This window comes from Oncorhynchus keta, unplaced genomic scaffold, assembly GCF_023373465.1.
Source record: "Oncorhynchus keta strain PuntledgeMale-10-30-2019 unplaced genomic scaffold, Oket_V2 Un_scaffold_621_pilon_pilon, whole genome shotgun sequence".
In the NCBI taxonomy this organism is placed as follows: domain Eukaryota; kingdom Metazoa; phylum Chordata; class Actinopteri; order Salmoniformes; family Salmonidae; genus Oncorhynchus; species Oncorhynchus keta.
The window spans coordinates 82,219-100,302 of record NW_026290975.1 but is presented as its reverse complement, the minus strand read 5'-3'; the positions used below and the strand labels follow the sequence as shown (position 1 = coordinate 100,302).

The following is an 18,084-nucleotide window of genomic DNA, read 5'->3' as shown; positions in this document are numbered from 1 at the left end:
TTAAGTGTGCTTGTTTTTTAAAATGGTCTAATTAATAAACTAAACTAAAAAAACTAAACTAATGTTGTAAATGACTATTGTAGCTGGAAACGGCTGATTTTTAATGGAACATCTACATAGGGTGTACAGAGGCCCATTATCAGCAACCATCACTCCTGTGTTCCAACGTTACGTTGTGTTAGCTAATCCAAGTTTATCATTTTAAAAAGGCTAATTGATCATTAGAAAACCCTTTTGCAATTATGTTAGCACAGCTGAAAACTGTAGTGCTGATTAAAGAAGCAATGCAATTGGCCATAAATACAGAGTTGCAAACAAAAAGCCATATCTCAGACTGGCCAATAAATATTTTTTGAAATATTAACAAAAAAACATGTTTTTAAATTTGATTTCAACTTTATTTAACCAGGTAGGCTAGTTGAGAACAAGTTCTCGTTTGCAACTGCGACCTGGCCAAGATAAAGCATAGCAGTTCGACACAAACAACACAGAGTTACACATGGAACAAACTAAACATACAGTCAATAATACAGTAGAAAAAGTATTTATACAGTGTGTGCAAATGAGGTGAGATAAGGGCAATAAATAGGCCATAGTGGCAAAGTAATTACAATATAACAATTAAACACTGGAGTGATAGATGTGCAGAAGATGAATGTGCAAGTAGAGATACTGGGGCGCAAAGGAGCAAAATAAATAAAAACAGTATGGGGATGAAGTAGTTGGATGGGATTGGACCCAGATTGCCATCGGTGTTGCCATGGTCACCTGGAAGGGTCCCATTCATCTTGGCTGGTTCCATTTTCTTTTATGGACTTGTCTTTTTCACTCAGTCTCCTACGCAGATGGCCAGAGCATCTGGATCCTCACCTGGCATTGGTTCTGCTGCTTTCCTAGTGTGAGAGTGGAGAAAATTTACAACAGAGGTTAGTTCCTTCATGTACTCAAGATAGACAAGACTGAGACACAGTGTGTCCATCTGTCGGTCAGTCATAGGTCGAACACCTAGTGTTCATGGGTCGTCTTGTTAACATTTCATAAGGTGTACACCCAATACCTTTGTTAAGGCTGCTGCACATTGTCATGAGGACAAGGGGCAGCATTCCACCCAGCTCATTTTTGTGGAATAACAGGCTTTTGCAAGCCCCCCTTTGATCATTTAATTAGCCCTCTCAGTTATCCTGTCACTCCACGGTTGATAGATGGACACAAACTTCTAGCCAACACCCATCATTTTGGCTACTTGGGCAACCACATCTCCTATGAGATGGGTCCCATTGTCTACAGATAAAACCTCAGTCACTCCGAACCTGGGTATGATTTCCATGACTAGCAATTTTTCAACTGTTTCGCGTATCGCAGTTGGTGGTAGGAAATGCTTCCACCCACCTGGTGAACTTGTCAATTATCACCAGGCAGTATCTTTCTTTTCGCTCTCCCTATGAAATCCATAACAAGGTCAAGGGTCCTTTTGGAGTGGAGAACTTCCCTGGTTACAGTGGAGTGGGGAACTTCCCTGGTTACAGTGGAGTGGGGAACTTCCCTGGTTACAGTGGAGTGAGGAACTTCCCTGGTTACAGTGGAGTGGGGAACTTCCCTGCTTACAGTGGAGTGGGGAACTTCCCTGGTTACAGTGGAGTGGGGAACTTCCCTGGTTACAGTGGAGTGGGGAACTTCCCTGGTTACAGTGGAGTGGGGAACTTCCCTGGTTACAGTGGAGTGGGGAACTTCCCTGGTTACAGTGGAGTGGGGAACTTCCCTGGTTACAGTGGAGTGGAGAACTTCCCTGGTTACAGTGGAGTGGGGAACTTCCCTGGTTACAGTGGAGTGGGGAACTTCCCTGGTTACAGTGGAGTGGGGAACTTCCCTGGTTACAGTGGGGAACTTCCCTGGTTACAGTGGGAACTTCCCTGGTTACAGTGGAGTGGGGAACTTCCCTGGTTAACTTCCTGGGGAACTTCCCTGGTTACAGTGGGGAACTTCCCTGGTTACAGTGGAGTGGGGAACTTCCCTGGTTACAGTGGAGTGGGGAACTTCCCTGGTTACAGTGGAGTGGGGAACTTCCCTGGTTACAGTGGAGTGGGGAACTTCACTGGTTACAGTGGAGTGGGAAACTTCCCTGGTTACAGTGGAGTGGGGAACTTCCCTGGTTACAGTGGAGTGGGGAACTTCCCTGGTTACAGTGGAGTGGGGAACTTCCCTGGTTACAGTGGAGTGGGGAACTTCCCTGGTTACAGTGGAGTGGGAAACTTCCTTGGTTACAGTGGAGTGGGGAACTTCCCTGGTTACAGTGGAGTGGGGAACTTCCCTGGTTACAGTGGAGTGGGGAACTTCCCTGGTTACAGTGGGGAACTTCCCTGGTTACAGTGGGGAACTTCCCTGGTTACAGTGGAGTGGGGAACTTTCCTGCTTACAGTGGAGTGGGGAACTTCCCTGGTTACAGTGGAGTGGGGAACTTTCCTGGTTACAGTGGAGTGGGGAACTTCCCTGGTTACAGTGGAGTGGGGAACTTTCCTGGTTACAGTGGAGTGGGGAACTTCCCTGGTTACAGTGGAGTGGGGAACTTCCCTGGTTACAGTGGAGTGGGAAACTTCCTTGGTTACAGTGGAGTGGGGAACTTCCCTGGTTACAGTGGGGAACTTCCCTGGTTACAGTGGAGTGGGAAACTTCCTTGGTTACAGTGGAGTGGGGAACTTCCCTGGTTACAGTGGGGAACTTCCCTGGTTACAGTGGAGTGGGGAACTTCCCTGGTTACAGTGGAGTGGGGAACTTTCCTGCTTACAGTGGAGTGGGGAACTTCCCTGGTTACAGTGGAGTGGGGAACTTCCCTGGTTACAGTGGAGTGGGGAACTTTCCTGCTTACAGTGGAGTGGGGAACTTCCCTGGTTACAGTGGAGTGGGGAACTTTCCTGCTTACAGTGGAGTGGGGAACTTCCCTGGTTACAGTGGGGAACTTCCCTGCTTACAGTGGAGTGGGGAACTTCCCTGGTTACAGTGGAGTGGGGAACTTCCCTGGTTACAGTGGAGTGGGGAACTTCCCTGGTTACAGTGGAGTGGGGAACTTTCCTGCTTACAGTGGAGTGGGGAACTTCCCTGGTTACAGTGGAGTGGGGAACTTCCCTGGTTACAGTTATAGACAGTTCCCTTGTCTATGTTATATAACAAACATGTCGCGCAATGATAAATGAACTGTTTTACGTGCTGATTCAAATTTTGGCAAAACCATTGGGCCGAAATCTTCACCTCCTCCATATCCCCCCTTTGATGAATGGCTCACTCCATGAGCCAATCGGCAAATAGTAGAGATCATGGTTGATGGTAAACAGGGCATGCCAGACAGAAGATGTAGCCATAAGACAGACCTATTAATAAACCCTCTTGCTCTCCAAACCCCACACCATGCTGAGTCTGAGTAGACAGTAAGGTCCTTCCCTTCCCCCAATTCACTAGCTGTATTCAAGAGCTAATCAATCTGCCTGTTGCGCTGATAAGCATTTTCAGCTCCGGGTGAGTGGTACTGTGGTTGAGGAGCATTTTCAGCTCTGGGTGAGTGGTACTGTGGTTGAGGAGCATTTTCAGCTCTGGGTGAGTGGTACTGTGGTTGAGGAGCATTTTCAGCTCTGGGTGAGTGGTACTGTGGTTGAGGAGCATTTTCAGCTCTGGGTGAGTGGTACTGTGGTTGAGGAGCATTTTCAGCTCTGGGTGAGTGGTACTGTGGTTGAGGAGCATTTTCAGCTCTGGGTGAGTGGTACTGTGGTTGAGGAGCATTTTCAGCTCTGGGTGAGTGGTACTGTGGTTGAGGAGCATTTTCAGCTCTGGGTGAGTGGTACTGTGGTTGACGAGCATTTTCAGCTCTGGGTGAGTGGTACTGTGGTTGAGGAGCATTTTCAGCTCTGGGTGAGTGGTACTGTAGCTGAGGAGCATTTTCAGCTCTGGGTGAGTGGTACTGTGGTTGAGGAGCATTTTCTGGGTGAGCTGTAGCTGAGGAGCATTTTCAGCTCTGGGTGAGTGGTACTGTGGTTGAGGAGCATTTTCAGCTCTGGGTGAGTGGCACTGTGGTTGACGATCATTTTCAGCTCTGGGTGAGTGGTACTGTGGTTGAGGAGCATTTTCAGCTCTGGGTGAGTGGTACTGTAGCTGAGGAGCATTTTCAGCTCTGGGTGAGTGGTACTGTGGTTGAGGAGCATTTTCAGCTCTGGGTGAGTGGTACTGTGGTTGAGGAGCATTTTCAGCTCTGGGTGAGTGGTACTGTAGCTGAGGAGCATTTTCAGCTCTGGGTGAGTGGTACTGTGGTTGAGGAGCATTTTCAGCTCTGGGTGAGTGGTACTGTGGCTGAGGAGCATTTTCAGCTCTGGGTGAGTGGTACTGTGGTTGAGGAGCATTTTCAGCTCTGGGTGAGTGGTACTGTGGTTGAGGAGCATTTTCAGCTCTGGGTGAGTGGTACTGTGGTTGAGGAGCATTTTCAGCTCTGGGTGAGTGGTACTGTAGCTGAGGAGCATTTTCAGCTCTGGGTGAGTGGTACTGTAGCTGAGGAGCATTTTCAGCTCTGGGTGAGTGGTACTGTGGTTGAGGAGCATTTTCAGCTCTGGGTGAGTGGTACTGTGGTTGAGGAGCATTTTCAGCTCTGGGTGAGTGGTACTGTGGTTGAGGAGCATTTTCAGCTCTGGGTGAGTGGTACTGTGGTTGAGGAGCATTTTCAGCTCTGGGTGAGTGGTACTGTGGTTGAGGAGCATGTTCAGCTCTGGGTGAGTGGTACTGTGGTTGAGGAGCATGTTCAGCTCTGGGTGAGTGGTACTGTGGTTGGGGAGCATTTTCAGCTCTGGGTGAGTGGTACTGTGGCTGAGGAGCATATTGTTTGCCATGGTGGGTAGTACACACCGAGATGTGCATTAGCAAAGCTTCCTCTTCCTCTGCCCCTATTGAAACCACTTCCTCTTTCATTTCCCCCACACTGTGAACTCACGTGCCCCAACTGCCCACAGGACCAGCGTTGAGTGTTGTTCCAGTCACGAAGTGCCACCTCCTCTTCCTGTCCATGTCTGTGGGTCACCTTAAATGCTGAGTGGTGAAAAGCACATACCCTGCAAGCACCAGGTTTCACAGGTGTGACTGATGTGACTGTTTGGGGGGAGCGGCAGACTGTGGTTGTGGTGAGCCTGTCGAAAACAACTTTGAGCAGCCATCATTTTGTGAGTAAAATCACCACTTCCTGTCTCGATCTGTGCGAGCCGGGGCCTTCTTCAGTGCAGTGTCTAGTCCTCCGATTTCTTGCTCTCTGAATAGGTCAGGATGATGACACATTGTACTTTCTTTGTGTTGCTTCTTTAGTAGTTAGTTTGGGATATCGAGGGGAAACTCCCTCCAGGAACTGTGCCTCTCTTTTTTTTTTCATCCAATTATATTGTTCTCATGCCACTTGCTGCTGCTGTTGTGTCATCCACCTCCTTCATCAGAGTCCCCTTGAATATAATTGTGGTGTGAGAGGGTAGATCTGTGTATATAGTCACCTCTGGGGTCCTCTGGGTTGAGTCAGCGGGGCGGTGGGGAGTATTCCTGTCCTGCCTCTGTCCTGCCCTGTCCTGCCTCTGTCCTGCCTCTGTTCTGCCTCTGTCCTGCCTCTGTCCTGCCTCTGTCCTGCCTCTGTTATTGTTCTCTCCTGCTTTAGTTTGGTCACGGTAGCCTTGTTCATGGAGATCTGTCCTGCCTCTGTCCTGCCCCTGTCCTGCCTCTGTTCTGCCTCTGTTCTGCCTCTGTCCTTGTTCTCTCCCTGCTTTAGTTTGTTCTGCCTTGTTCATGAAGATCTGTCCTGCCTCTGTCCTGCCTCTGTCCTGCCTCTGTCCTGCCTCTGTTATTGTTCTCTCCTGCTTTAGTTTGGTCACGGTAGCCTTGTTCATGGAGATCTGTCCTGCCTCTGTCCTGCCTCTGTCCTGCCTCTGTTATTGTTCTCTCCTGCTTTAGTTTGGTCACGGTAGCCTTGTTCATGGAGATCTGTCCTGCCTCTGTCCTGCCTCTGTCCTGCCTCTGTTATTGTTCTCTCCTGCTTTAGTTTGGTCACGGTAGCCTTGTTCATGGAGATCTGTCCTGCCTCTGTCCTGCCTCTGTCCTGCCTCTGTTATTGTTCTCTCCTGCTTTAGTTTGGTCACGGTAGCCTTGTTCATGGAGATCTGTCATTCAGCATCATCATTCCTATCACTGTTTCTGCGTGTAATGTGTTTCCCAAATTCTACAGGGTCATCCTAAAGTGGGTGTAATATAGAGAATAATTTATATTGGCATATTTCTACATCTCCTTTCAGTGACAACAACAGTGGGTGATACTGTAATTATATTTCTACTCTCACTTAATCCAGGTTATAGTAAATGGTTCTACTAAACTTCTACTAAAGATATTTCACACACGGGCCTCACAGAGGAAACCGCATGATAGACTTCAATTCCTAATATTATATCTTAAAGGTATAGAGTACCAGTAATATTATATCTTAAAGGTATAGAGTACCAGTAATATTATATCTTAAAGGGATAGAGTACCAGTAATAGTATATCTTAAAGGTATAGAGTACCAGTAATATTATATCTTAAAGGGATAGAGTACCAGTAATATTATATCTTAAAGGTATAGAGTACCAGTAATATTATATCTTAAAGGTATAGAGTACCAGTAATATTATATCTTAAAGGTATAGAGTACCAGTAATATTATATCTTAAAGGTATAGAGTACCAGTAATATTATATCTTAAAGGTATAGAGTACCAGTAATATTATATCTTAAAGGTATAGAGTACCAGTAATATTATATCTTAAAGGTATAGAGTACCAGTAATATTATATCTTAAAGGTATAGAGTACCAGTAATATTATATCTTAAAGGTATAGAGTACCAGTAATATTATATCTTAAAGGTATAGAGTACCAGTAATATTATATCTTAAAGGTATAGAGTACCAGTAATATTATATCTTAAAGGTATAGAGTACCAGTAATATTATATCTTAAAGGTATAGAGTACCAGTAATAGTATATCTTAAAGGTATAGAGTACCAGTAATATTATATCTTAAAGGTATAGAGTACCAGTAATAGTATATCTTAAAGGTATAGAGTACCAGTAATATTATATCTTAAAGGTATAGAGTACCAGTAATATTATATCTTAAAGGTATAGAGTACCAGTAATATTATATCGTAAAGGTAAAGAGTACCAGTAATATTATATCTTAAAGGTATAGAGTACCAGTAATAGTATATCTTAAAGGTATAGAGTACCAGTAATATTATATCTTAAAGGTATAGAGTACCAGTAATATTATATTCACCAGTGCCCCTGGTAAAACCATTACAAAGTCATTTTCTATGAAAATCTCTACAGAACACAACTTCCTTGTAATCATTTTGCTGGTATACTAAGGGTTGTACATTTCTTATACTGTCCTATGGTAGGAAAGTGTCCCTAACACATATGTTCAACCTTTTATTCAAATATCTTCTGTCCTACTCATATCTTTTTATTCCACTATTGGGCCATTACCCAATAATTTAAAAAAAACTTTACAGGCGTCGGTTTGGTTTAATTTGACAGTCAGCCATGTGATGATAACGGTGTAGGTGCCCTATGTTAGCCTATCCTACCTGTTATCTAACTTGCAATAAATATCAATAGAGGATCTTATATTCGTTGTATCTCTATTTCCTCCACCGTCTTCTCATCTGTCCATAAAACACAACCTCCTCTCCACCAATTCACCTTAAAAGGCTCCTTAACTATCCTTCTACAAGTCATTATAGGTCGTATATCAATTAAAGATGTACTACTAGTTCCTCAGGGTGTAGGGTAATATGTTGAGGGTACTACTAGTTCCTCAGGGTGTAGGGTAATATGTTGAGGGTACTACTAGTTCCTCAGCGTGTAGGGTAATATGTTGAGGGTACTACTAGTTCCTCAGGGTGTAGGGTAATATGTTGAGGGTACTACTAGTTCCTCGGGGTGTAGGGTAATATGTTGAGGGTACTACTAGTTCCTCAGGGTGTAGGGTAATATGTTGAGGGTACTACTAGTTCCTTAGGGTGTAGGGTAATATGTTGAGGGTACTACTAGTTCCTTAGGGTGTAGGGTAATATGTTGAGGGTACTACTAGTTCCTCAGGGTGTAGGGTAATATGTTGAGGGTACTACTAGTTCCTCAGGGTGTAGGGTAATATGTTGAGGGTACTACTAGTCCCTTAGGGTGTAGGGTAATATGTTGAGGGTACTACTAGTTCCTCAGGGTGTAGGGTAATATGTTGAGGGTACTACTAGTTCCTCAGGGTGTAGGGTAATATGTTGAGGGTACTACTAGTTCCTCAGGGTGTAGGGTAATATGTTGAGGGTACTACTAGTTCCTCAGGGTGTAGGGTAATATGTTGAGGGTACTACTAGTTCCTCAGGGTGTAGGGTATTATGTTGAGGGTACTACTAGTTCCTCAGGGTGTAGGGTAATATGTTGAGGGTACTACTAGTTCCTTAGGGTGTAGGGTAATATGTTGAGGGTACTACTAGTTCCTCAGGGTGTAGGGTAATATGTTGAGGGTACTACTAGTTCCTCGGGTGTAGGGTAATATGTTGAGGGTACTACTAGTTCCTCGGGGTGTAGGGTAATATGTTGAGGTACTACTAGTTCCTTAGGGTGTAGGGTAATATGTTGAGGGTACTACTAGTTCCTCAGGGTGTAGGGTATTATGTTGAGGTACTACTAGTTCCTCAGGGTGTAGGGTAATATGTTGAGGTACTACTAGTTCCTCAGGGTGTAGGGTATTATGTTGAGGGTACTACTAGTTCCTCAGGGTGTAGGGTAATATGTTGAGGCCTACTAGTTCCTTAGGGTGTAGGGTAATATGTTGAGGGTACTACTAGTTCCTCAGGGTGTAGGCCTAATATGTTGAGGGTACTACTAGTTCCTCTGGCCTGTGGTTAATATGTTGATCTGGCCTACTGGTTCCTCAGGGTGTCTGGCCTAGGGTAATATGTTGGCCTACTGGTTCCTCAGGGTCTGGCCTAATATGTTGAGGGTCTGGCTACTAGTTCCTCAGGGTGTAGGAATAAAGTAATATGTTGAGGGTACTACTAGTTCCTCAGGGTGTGGCCTACCTGGTAATATGTTGAGGCCTACTAGTTCCTCAGGGTGTAGGGTAATATGTTGATCTGGCCTACTGGTTCCTTAGGGTGTAGGGGTAATATGTTGAGGTACTACTAGTTCCTCAGGGTGTAGGGTAATATGTTGATCTGGCCTACTAGTTCCTCAGGGTGATAGGCCTACCTGGTTAATATGTTGATCTGGCCTACTACTAGTTCCTCAGGGTGTAGGGATAATATGTTGAGGCCTACTGGTTCCTCAGGGTGTAGGGTTAATATGTTGAGGGTACTACTGGTTCCTCAAGGTGTAGGGTAATATGTTGAGGTTAAATAAAGTACTACTAGGTTAAATCAGGGTGATCTGGCCTACCTGTAATATGTTGAGGGTACTACTAGTTCCTCAGGGTGTAAATAATATGTTGATCTGGCTACTAGTTCCTCAGGGATCTGGCCTACCTGGTAATATATAGGTGATTATAGGTTAAATAAAGGTATATATCTTTGTCAAGGTCTGCAGTTAAATAAATGAGAACTTGTTCTCAACTGGCCTACCTGGTTAAATAAAGGTGATCTGGCCTACCTGGTTAAATAAAGGTGATCTGGCCTACCTGGTTAAATAAAGGTGAACTGGCCCACCTGGTTAAATAAAGGTGATCTGGCCTACCTGGTTAAATAAAGGTGATCTGGCCTACCTGGTTAAATAAAGGTGATCTGGCCTACCTGGTTAAATAAAGGTGATCTGGCCCACCTGGTTAAATAAAGGTGATCTGGCCTACCTGGTTAAATAAAGGTGATCTGGCCTACCTGGTTAAATAAAGGTGATCTGGCCTACCTGGTTAAATAAAGGTGATCTGGCCTACCTGGTTAAATAAAGGTGATCTGGCCTACCTGGTTAAATAAAGGTGATCTGGCCTACCTGGTTAAATAAAGGTGATCTGGCCTACCTGGTTAAATAAAGGCGATCTGGCCTACCTGGTTAAATAAAGGCGATCTGGCCTACCTGGTTAAATAAAGGCGATCTGGCCTACCTGGTTAAATAAAGGCGATCTGGCCTACCTGGTTAAATAAAGGTGATCTGGCCTACCTGGTTAAATAAAGGTGAACTGGCCTACCTGGTTAAATAAAGGTGATCTGGCCTACCTGGTTAAATAAATGTGATCTGGCCTACCTGGTTAAATAAAGGTGATCTGGCCTACCTGGTTAAATAAAGGTGATCTGTCCTACCTGGTTAAATAAAGGTGATCTGGCCTTCCTGGTTAAATAAATTATACAATGACAGAACTCCTTCCTGCCGTCCTCACTTCCAAAAATCATTTTTTTCCCCCTTATTTTTTCTTCTATTCCAATTTAATGCCTTTAATATTCCACCATTCCTCGTCCTCCTCCTTATCAAAAATCCACTTATAAGCGGCTCTCAGTCCTCAAACAAAATAACCAATTCTCGATTTGTTTATCTCCCCACCCATTGCCCATTTCACTCACACCAAACAGGTAAGGACAGACAACAGTTTATTTCTATCTTTCTGGTGTCCCATTGGTTATCGCCTGCTCAGAACTGTTCTCTCAGATACAGCTTCTGTCCCTAACTAAATAATCTATCTCTGGTGTCCCATAGGTTATCGCCTTTCCAGCTACTACAATAGTCATTTACAACATGAACAATGTCTACACTGTATTTCTGATGGAGGACATTTGTAAGTGACCCCAAACATTTGAACGGTAATGTACTATAGGTTAATGAGACAAATGTTACTGGGACTCAAATTAAAGGGCATTCAGTTGACCCACAGTTGGACTTTTTGGGGGGGATTTTTTTATCTCGTTTTCTCTCCAATTTCATGGTGTCCAATTGTTTTAGTAGCTACTATCTTGTCTCATCGCTACAACTCCCGTACGGGCTCGGGAGAGACGAAGGTCGAAAGTCATGCGTCCTCCGATACACAGCACAACCAAGCTGCACTGCTTCTTAACACAGCGCGCATCCAACCCGGAAGCCAGCCGCACCAATGTGTCGGAGGAAACACCGTGCAACCTTGGTTAGCGCGCACTGCACCCGGCCCGCCATGGGAGTCTCTGGTGCGCGATGAGACAAGGACATCCCTACCGGCCAACCCATCCCTACCGGCCAACCCATCCCTACCGGCCAACCCATCCCTACCGGCCAACCCCTCCCTAACCCGGACGACCAACCCCTCCCTAACCCGGACGACGCTAGGCCAATTGTGCGTCGCCCCACGGACCTCCCGGTCGCGAACCCAGGGTCCCTGGTGGCACAGCTGGCGCTGCAGTACAGCGCCCTCAACCACTGCGCCACCAACCCAAACCTGTTTTCGACATTTTGACAATAACAAGACAATCATTATCAGTGGTGTAAAGTACTTAAGTACAAACACTTTAAAGTACTACTTAAGTACAAACACTTTAAAGTACTACTTAAGTACAAACACTTTAAAGTACTACTTAAGTACAAACACTTTAAAGTACTACTTAAGTAGTTTTTCTGTACTTCACTTTACTATTTATATTTTTTGACAAATTTTACATTTACTACATTGCCTAAGAAAATTATGTACTTTTATGTACTTTTTACACCCAAGAGTACTCGTTATATTTTGAATGGTTAGCAGGACAGGAACATGGTCCGATTCACACACTTATCAAGAGAACATCCCTGGTCATCTCTACTGCCTCTGATCTGGAGGACTCACTAAACAGAGAACATCCCTGGTCATCCCTACTGCCTCTGGTCTGGAGGACTCACTAAACAGAGAACATCCCTGGTCATCTCTACTGCCTCTGATCTGGAGGACTCACTAAACAGAGAACATCCCTGGTCATCCCTACTGCCTCTGATCTGGAGGACTCACTAAACTGAGAACATCCCTGGTCATCCCTACTGCCTCTGATCTGGAGGACTCACTAAACAGAGAACATCCCTGGTCATCACTAAACAGAGAACATCCCTGGTCATCCTTACTGCCTCTGATCTGGAGGACTAACTAAACACAAATGCTACGTTTGTAAATGATGCCTGAGTGTTGGAGTGTGTCCCTGGCTATCTGTAAATGATGCCTGAGTGTTGGAGTGTGACCCTGGCTATCTGTAAATGATGTCTGAGTGTTGGAGTGTGACCCTGGCTATCTGTAAATGATGCCTGAGTGTTGGAGTGTGTCCCTGGCTATCTGTAAATGATGCCTGAGTGTTGGAGTGTGTCCCTGGCTATCTGTAAATGATGCCTGAGTGTTGGAGTGTGTCCCTGGCTATCTGTAAATGATGCCTGAGTGTTGGAGTGTGTCCCTGGCTATCTGTAAATGATGCCCGAGTGTTGGAGTGTGTCCCTGGCTATCTGTAAATGATGCCTGAGTGTTGGAGTGTGTCCCTGGCTATCTGTAAATGATGCCTGAGTGTTGGAGTGTGTCCCTGGCTATCTGTAAATGATGCCTGAGTGTTGGAGTGTGTCCCTGGCTATCTGTAAATGATGCCTGAGTGTTGGAGTGTGTCCCTGGCTATCTGTAAATGATGTCTGAGTGTTGGAGTGTGTCCCTGGCTATCTGTAAATGATGTCTGAGTGTTGGATTGTGACCCTGGCTATCTGTAAATGATGCCTGAGTGTTGGAGTGTGTCCATGGCTATCTGTAAATGATGTCTGAGTGTTGGAGTGTGACCCTGGCTATCTGTAAATGATGCCTGAGTGTTGAAGTGTGTCCCTGGCTATCTGTAAATGATGTCTGAGTGTTGGAGTGTGTCCCTGGCTATCTGTAAATGATGCCTGAGTGTTGGAGTTTGACCCTGGCTATCTGTAAATGATGCCTGAGTGTTGGAGTGTGTCCCTGGCTATCTGTAAATGATGTCTGAGTGTTGGAGTGTGTCCCTGGCTATCTGTAAATGATGTCTGAGTGTTGGATTGTGACCCTGGCTATCTGTAAATGATGTCTGAGTGTTGGAGTGTGTCCCTGGCTATCTGTAAATGATGCCTGAGTGTTGGAGTGTGTCCCTGGCTATCTGTAAATGATGTCTGAGTGTTGGAGTGTGTCCCTGGCTATCTGTAAATGATGTCTGAGTGTTGGAGTGTGTCCCTGGCTATCTGTAAATGATGTCTGAGTGTTGGAGTGTGTCCCTGGCTATCTGTAAATGATGTCTGAGTGTTGGAGTGTGTCCCTGGCTATCTGTAAATGATGCCTGAGTGTTGGAGTGTGTCCCTGGCTATCTGTAAATGATGTCTGAGTGTTGGAGTGTGTCCCTGGCTATCTGTAAATGATGTCTGAGTGTTGGAGTGTGTCCCTGGCTATCTGTAAATGATGTCTGAGTGTTGGAGTGTGTCCCTGGCTATCTGTAAATGATGCCTGAGTGTTGGAGTGTGACCCTGGCTATCTGTAAATGATGCCTGAGTGTTGGAGTGTGTCCCTGGCTATCTGTAAATGATGTCTGAGTGTTGGAGTGTGTCCCTGGCTATCTGTAAATGATGCCTGAGTGTTGGAGTGTGACCCTGGCTATCTGTAAATGATGCCTGAGTGTTGGAGTGTGTCCCTGGCTATCTGTAAATGATGCCTGAGTGTTGGAGTGTGTCCCTGGCTATCTGTAAATGATGTCTGAGTGTTGGAGTGTGTCCCTGGCTATCTGTAAATGATGCCTGAGTGTTGGAGTGTGACCCTGGCTATCTGTAAATGATGCCTGAGTGTTGGAGTGTGTCCCTGGCTATCTGTAAATGATGCCTGAGTGTTGGAGTGTGTCCCTGGCTATCTGTAAATGATGCCTGAGTGTTGGAGTGTGTCCCTGGCTATCTGTAAATGATGCCTGAGTGTTGGAGTGTGCTCCTGGCTATCTGTAAATGATGTCTGAGTGTTGGAGTGTGTCCCTGGCTATCTGTAAATGATGCCTGAGTGTTGGAGTGTGTCCCTGGCTATCTGTAAATGATGCCTGAGTGTTGGAGTGTGTCCCTGGCTATCTGTAAATGATGTCTGAGTGTTGGAGTGTGACCCTGGCTATCTGTAAATGATGTCTGAGTGTTGGAGTGTGTCCCTGGCTATCTGTAAATGATGCCTGAGTGTTGGAGTGTGTCCCTGGCTATCTGTAAATGATGCCTGAGTGTTGGAGTGTGTCCCTGGCTATCTGTAAATGATGCCTGAGTGTTGGAGTGTGACCCTGGCTATCTGTAAATGATGCCTGAGTGTTGGAGTGTTGGAGTGTGTCCCTGGCTATCTGTAAATGATGCCTGAGTGTTGGAGTGTTGGAGTGTGTCCCTGGCTATCTGTAAATGATGCCTGAGTGTTGGAGTGTGTCCCTGGCTATCTGTAAATGATGCCTGAGTGTTGGAGTGTGTCCCTGGCTATCTGTAAATGATGTCTGAGTGTTGGAGTGTGACCCTGGCTATCTGTAAATGATGCCTGAGTGTTGGAGTGTGTCCCTGGCTATCTGTAAATGATGTCTGAGTGTTGGAGTGTGTCCCTGGCTATCTGTAAATGATGCCTGAGTGTTGGAGTGTGTCCCTGGCTATCTGTAAATGATGCCTGAGTGTTGGAGTGTGACCCTGGCTATCTGTAAATGATGCCTGAGTGTTGGAGTGTGTCCCTGGCTATCTGTAAATGATGCCTGAGTGTTGGAGTGTTGGAGTGTGTCCCTGGCTATCTGTAAATGATGCCTGAGTGTTGGAGTGTGTCCCTGGCTATCTGTAAATGATGTCTGAGTGTTGGAGTGTGTCCCTGGCTATCTGTAAATGATGCCTAAGTGTTGGAGTGTGACCCTGGCTATCTGTAAATGATGCCTGAGTGTTGGAGTGTGTCCCTGGCTATCTGTAAATGATGTCTGAGTGTTGGAGTGTTGCCCCTGGCTATCTGTAAATGATGCCTGAGTGTTGGAGTGTGTCCCTGGCTATCTGTAAATGATGCCTGAGTGTTGGAGTGTGTCCCTGGCTATCTGTAAATGATGCCTGAGTGTTGGAGTGTTGGAGTGTGTCCCTGGCTATCTGTAAATGATGTCTGAGTGTTGGAGTGTTGGAGTGTTGGAGTGTTGGAGTGTTGGAGTGTTGGAGTGTTGGAGTGTTGGAGTGTTGGAGTGTGTCCCTGGCTATCTGTAAATGATGTCTGAGTGTTGGAGTGTTGGAGTGTTGGAGTGTTGGAGTGTTGGAGTGTTGGAGTGTGTCCCTGGCTATCTGTAAATGATGCCTGAGTGTTGGAGTGTGTCCCTGGCTATCTGTAAATGATGCCTGAGTGTTGGAGTGTGTCCCTGGCTATCTGTAAATGATGCCTGAGTGTTGGAGTGTTGTGTGTCCCTGGCTATCTGTAAATGATGCCTGAGTGTTGGAGTGTGTCCCTGGCTATCTGTAAATGATGCCTGAGTGTTGGAGTGTTGGAGTGTGTCCCTGGCTATCTGTAAATGATGCCTGAGTGTTGGAGTGTTGAGTGTGTCCCTGGCTATCTGTAAATGATGCCTGAGTGTTGGAGTGTTGGAGTGTGTCCCTGGCTATCTGTAAATGATGCCTGAGTGTTGGAGTGTTGGAGTGTGTCCCTGGCTATCTGTAAATGATGCCTGAGTGTTGGAGTGTTGGAGTGTTGGAGTGTTGGAGTGTTGGAGTGTGTCCCTGGCTATCTGTAAATGATGTCTGAGTGTTGGAGTGTTGGAGTGTTGGAGTGTTGGAGTGTTGGAGTGTTGGAGTGTGTCCCTGGCTATCTGTAAATGATGCCTGAGTGTTGGAGTGTGTCCCTGGCTATCTGTAAATGATGCCTGAGTGTTGGAGTGTGTTGGCTATCTGTAAATGATGCCTGAGTGTTGGAGTGTTGGAGTGTGTCCCTGGCTATCTGTAAATGATGCCTGAGTGTTGGATGTTCCCTGGCTATCTGTAAATGATGCCTGAGTGTTGGAGTGTTGGAGTGTGTCCCTGGCTATCTGTAAATGATGCCTGAGTGTTGGAGTGTTGTACAGTGTCCCTGGCTATCTGTAAATGATGCCTGAGTGTTGGAGTGTTGGAGTGTGTCCCTGGCTATCTGTAAATGATGCCTGAGTGTTGGAGTGTTGGAGTGTGTCCCTGGCTATCTGTAAACCTATGAAGAAACCTGAGTGTTGGAACCAGGTGTTGGAGTGTTGGGGTTGGCCAGTGTTGGAGTGTTGGCTGTGTTGGGTGAGATTATAACAGAACATGAATAAATGTTACAAATGTTCCAAATGTTGTTTGCATGGTATAAGGAATATGAAACTATTCAAACTTTTACTTTTGATACTTAAGGATATTTAAAACCAAATACTTTTACTCAAGTGGTATTTTACTGGGTGACTTTCACTTTTACTTCAGTAACTTTCTATTAAAGGTATATATACTTTTACTCAAGTCTGGTACTTTTTCCTCCACTAGTCATTAATTCAAATTACAAAACATGTGATTTAATTATATTTTTGTCAAAATGACCAAGACCAGACTAAATCAATAAAACGAATGCCAAAATGAACACTGTGCAAGTTAGGCTTGTTTTCATATTTGTTCTGAGACAACTTCCCTAAGAAGCTGTCGTACCACTCCCAGTCCCACCCAGTCTTTTGTCATCATGTACGTAGATAATCTACTCTGTGAGCTCATGGTTCGGTTTGAAACACGGAACTAGACATGAATGGGTATTGGATAGGGTATGTCGTGATCAGTAAAGCGCAAATGTCTACAGTCACCCAGACATGGACAGGTGACAGTCCTTGGTGAGTTTAGGCGTTGGGAGTGTACTCTGTCCATTTATTTTTATAGTCTGCCTTGTCGGTTTCTATCGGGACTAATCATGTTGTCATTTGGGAAAATGCGTAAACGCATCGAGCCGGTGGTTTTATGTGCCCAAATAGCCAGCGCGTTTTTCGACACCGGTTTGCAGATGGTGGTGAAGGAGAGATGCGCCAACATGACCGACGCGCTCTCTCCAACCCCCACCGAAGACAGCCGGCAGAAAGCTATGTCCAACTTCTACATGATATATAATATGCTGGCTAAATTCGTACCGATCCTACCCGCTATTCTTTTAGCCAAGGTAAATCGATACATTGTTTTATTCCTGGATCGTTTTTTTATAGCCTATTGTCGTACTTAAATGGCAACTTTGTGTGTTTCATTAAATATGTCTAATACAATTCATTCATCCATCCAAGGTAGGTGACCTGGGGTACCGGAAGATCCCCATCGTGATCCCTCTGGTGGGTTACCTGGTCTCCAGAGTGGTCCTGCTCCTGGTCATAGTGATGGATCTCCCGATACAGGCTATGTTCGGCGGGGTGGTGGTCCACGGACTCAGCGGCGGGTTCTGCTCCTACTGGGCCGGGGTCATGGCCCTGGTGTCGCTCACCTCCACCGAGGAGGACCGCTCTCTCCACATGATGCATATCGAACTGGTCTACGGAGTAGCCGGTCTCATCGGTAGTCTAGTGTCCGGGCACCTCTTCCAGTTGTACAGTGTGGATTTTAAACAGGGGACTCTGTTAGTGAGCCTGAGTGTTTTCCTCTACTTTTTGTGTCTTATCTACACAACCTTCTTCTTTCTAATGCCAAGTTTCTCGACAAGCGCGCACGAGCGCAACGAGAACAATGGCTTCTTCACTGAGCGAAATTCCAGGAATATACTGAACATTCTGCTTCTCTTCGCGAGCGGTATTTTATATGACGTGGCCGTCGGAGGTGGGATGGAGATACTGGTGACCTTTGAGATGAAGGAGCCCCTGAACTGGAGTGCTACACAGGCAAGTTCAAATATATTTTATTTGGGGGTAAAAAAAATATATATATCTCTATATATTACATGATTAGTCCTGATTAAATCAAACAAGATGTGCATTTTGTAGCCTGGTTTTACCGGTCTGTTTGTGCCATCATGCCACTCATTGTCCTGTCATGCTACACATGTTTGACAAAGAGTTGGAATGATAGCACAAAACAAAGATCTAGGACAAAAACCTTATTTCAGAGTTGTGACTTGTGAGAATTAACTCTGGCAATATCGGGCTCTGGTTAA

General features: G+C 45.4%; 2 protein-coding genes across 2 annotated transcripts; both read left to right on the top strand.

Annotated features, from left to right (window-relative positions):
- The first annotated feature begins 845 nt into the window (after window positions 1-845).
- LOC127929250 (collagen alpha-2(IV) chain-like) lies at window positions 846-3,423 on the top strand. The gene is made up of 3 exons (XM_052517213.1): window positions 846-896; window positions 1,363-2,366; window positions 3,417-3,423. The coding sequence occupies exons 1-3, from the start codon at window positions 846-848 to the stop codon at window positions 3,421-3,423; spliced, it is 1,062 nt and encodes a 353-aa protein (XP_052373173.1).
- Window positions 3,424-5,062: 1,639 nt separating this feature from the next.
- On the top strand, window positions 5,063-18,051 carry LOC127929249 (thymic stromal cotransporter protein-like). Its single transcript, XM_052517212.1, has 3 exons — window positions 5,063-5,189; window positions 17,228-17,812; window positions 18,037-18,051. The coding sequence occupies exons 2-3, from the start codon at window positions 17,318-17,320 to the stop codon at window positions 18,049-18,051; spliced, it is 510 nt and encodes a 169-aa protein (XP_052373172.1). The 5' UTR covers window positions 5,063-5,189; window positions 17,228-17,317.
- The last annotated feature ends 33 nt before the right edge of the window (window positions 18,052-18,084 follow it).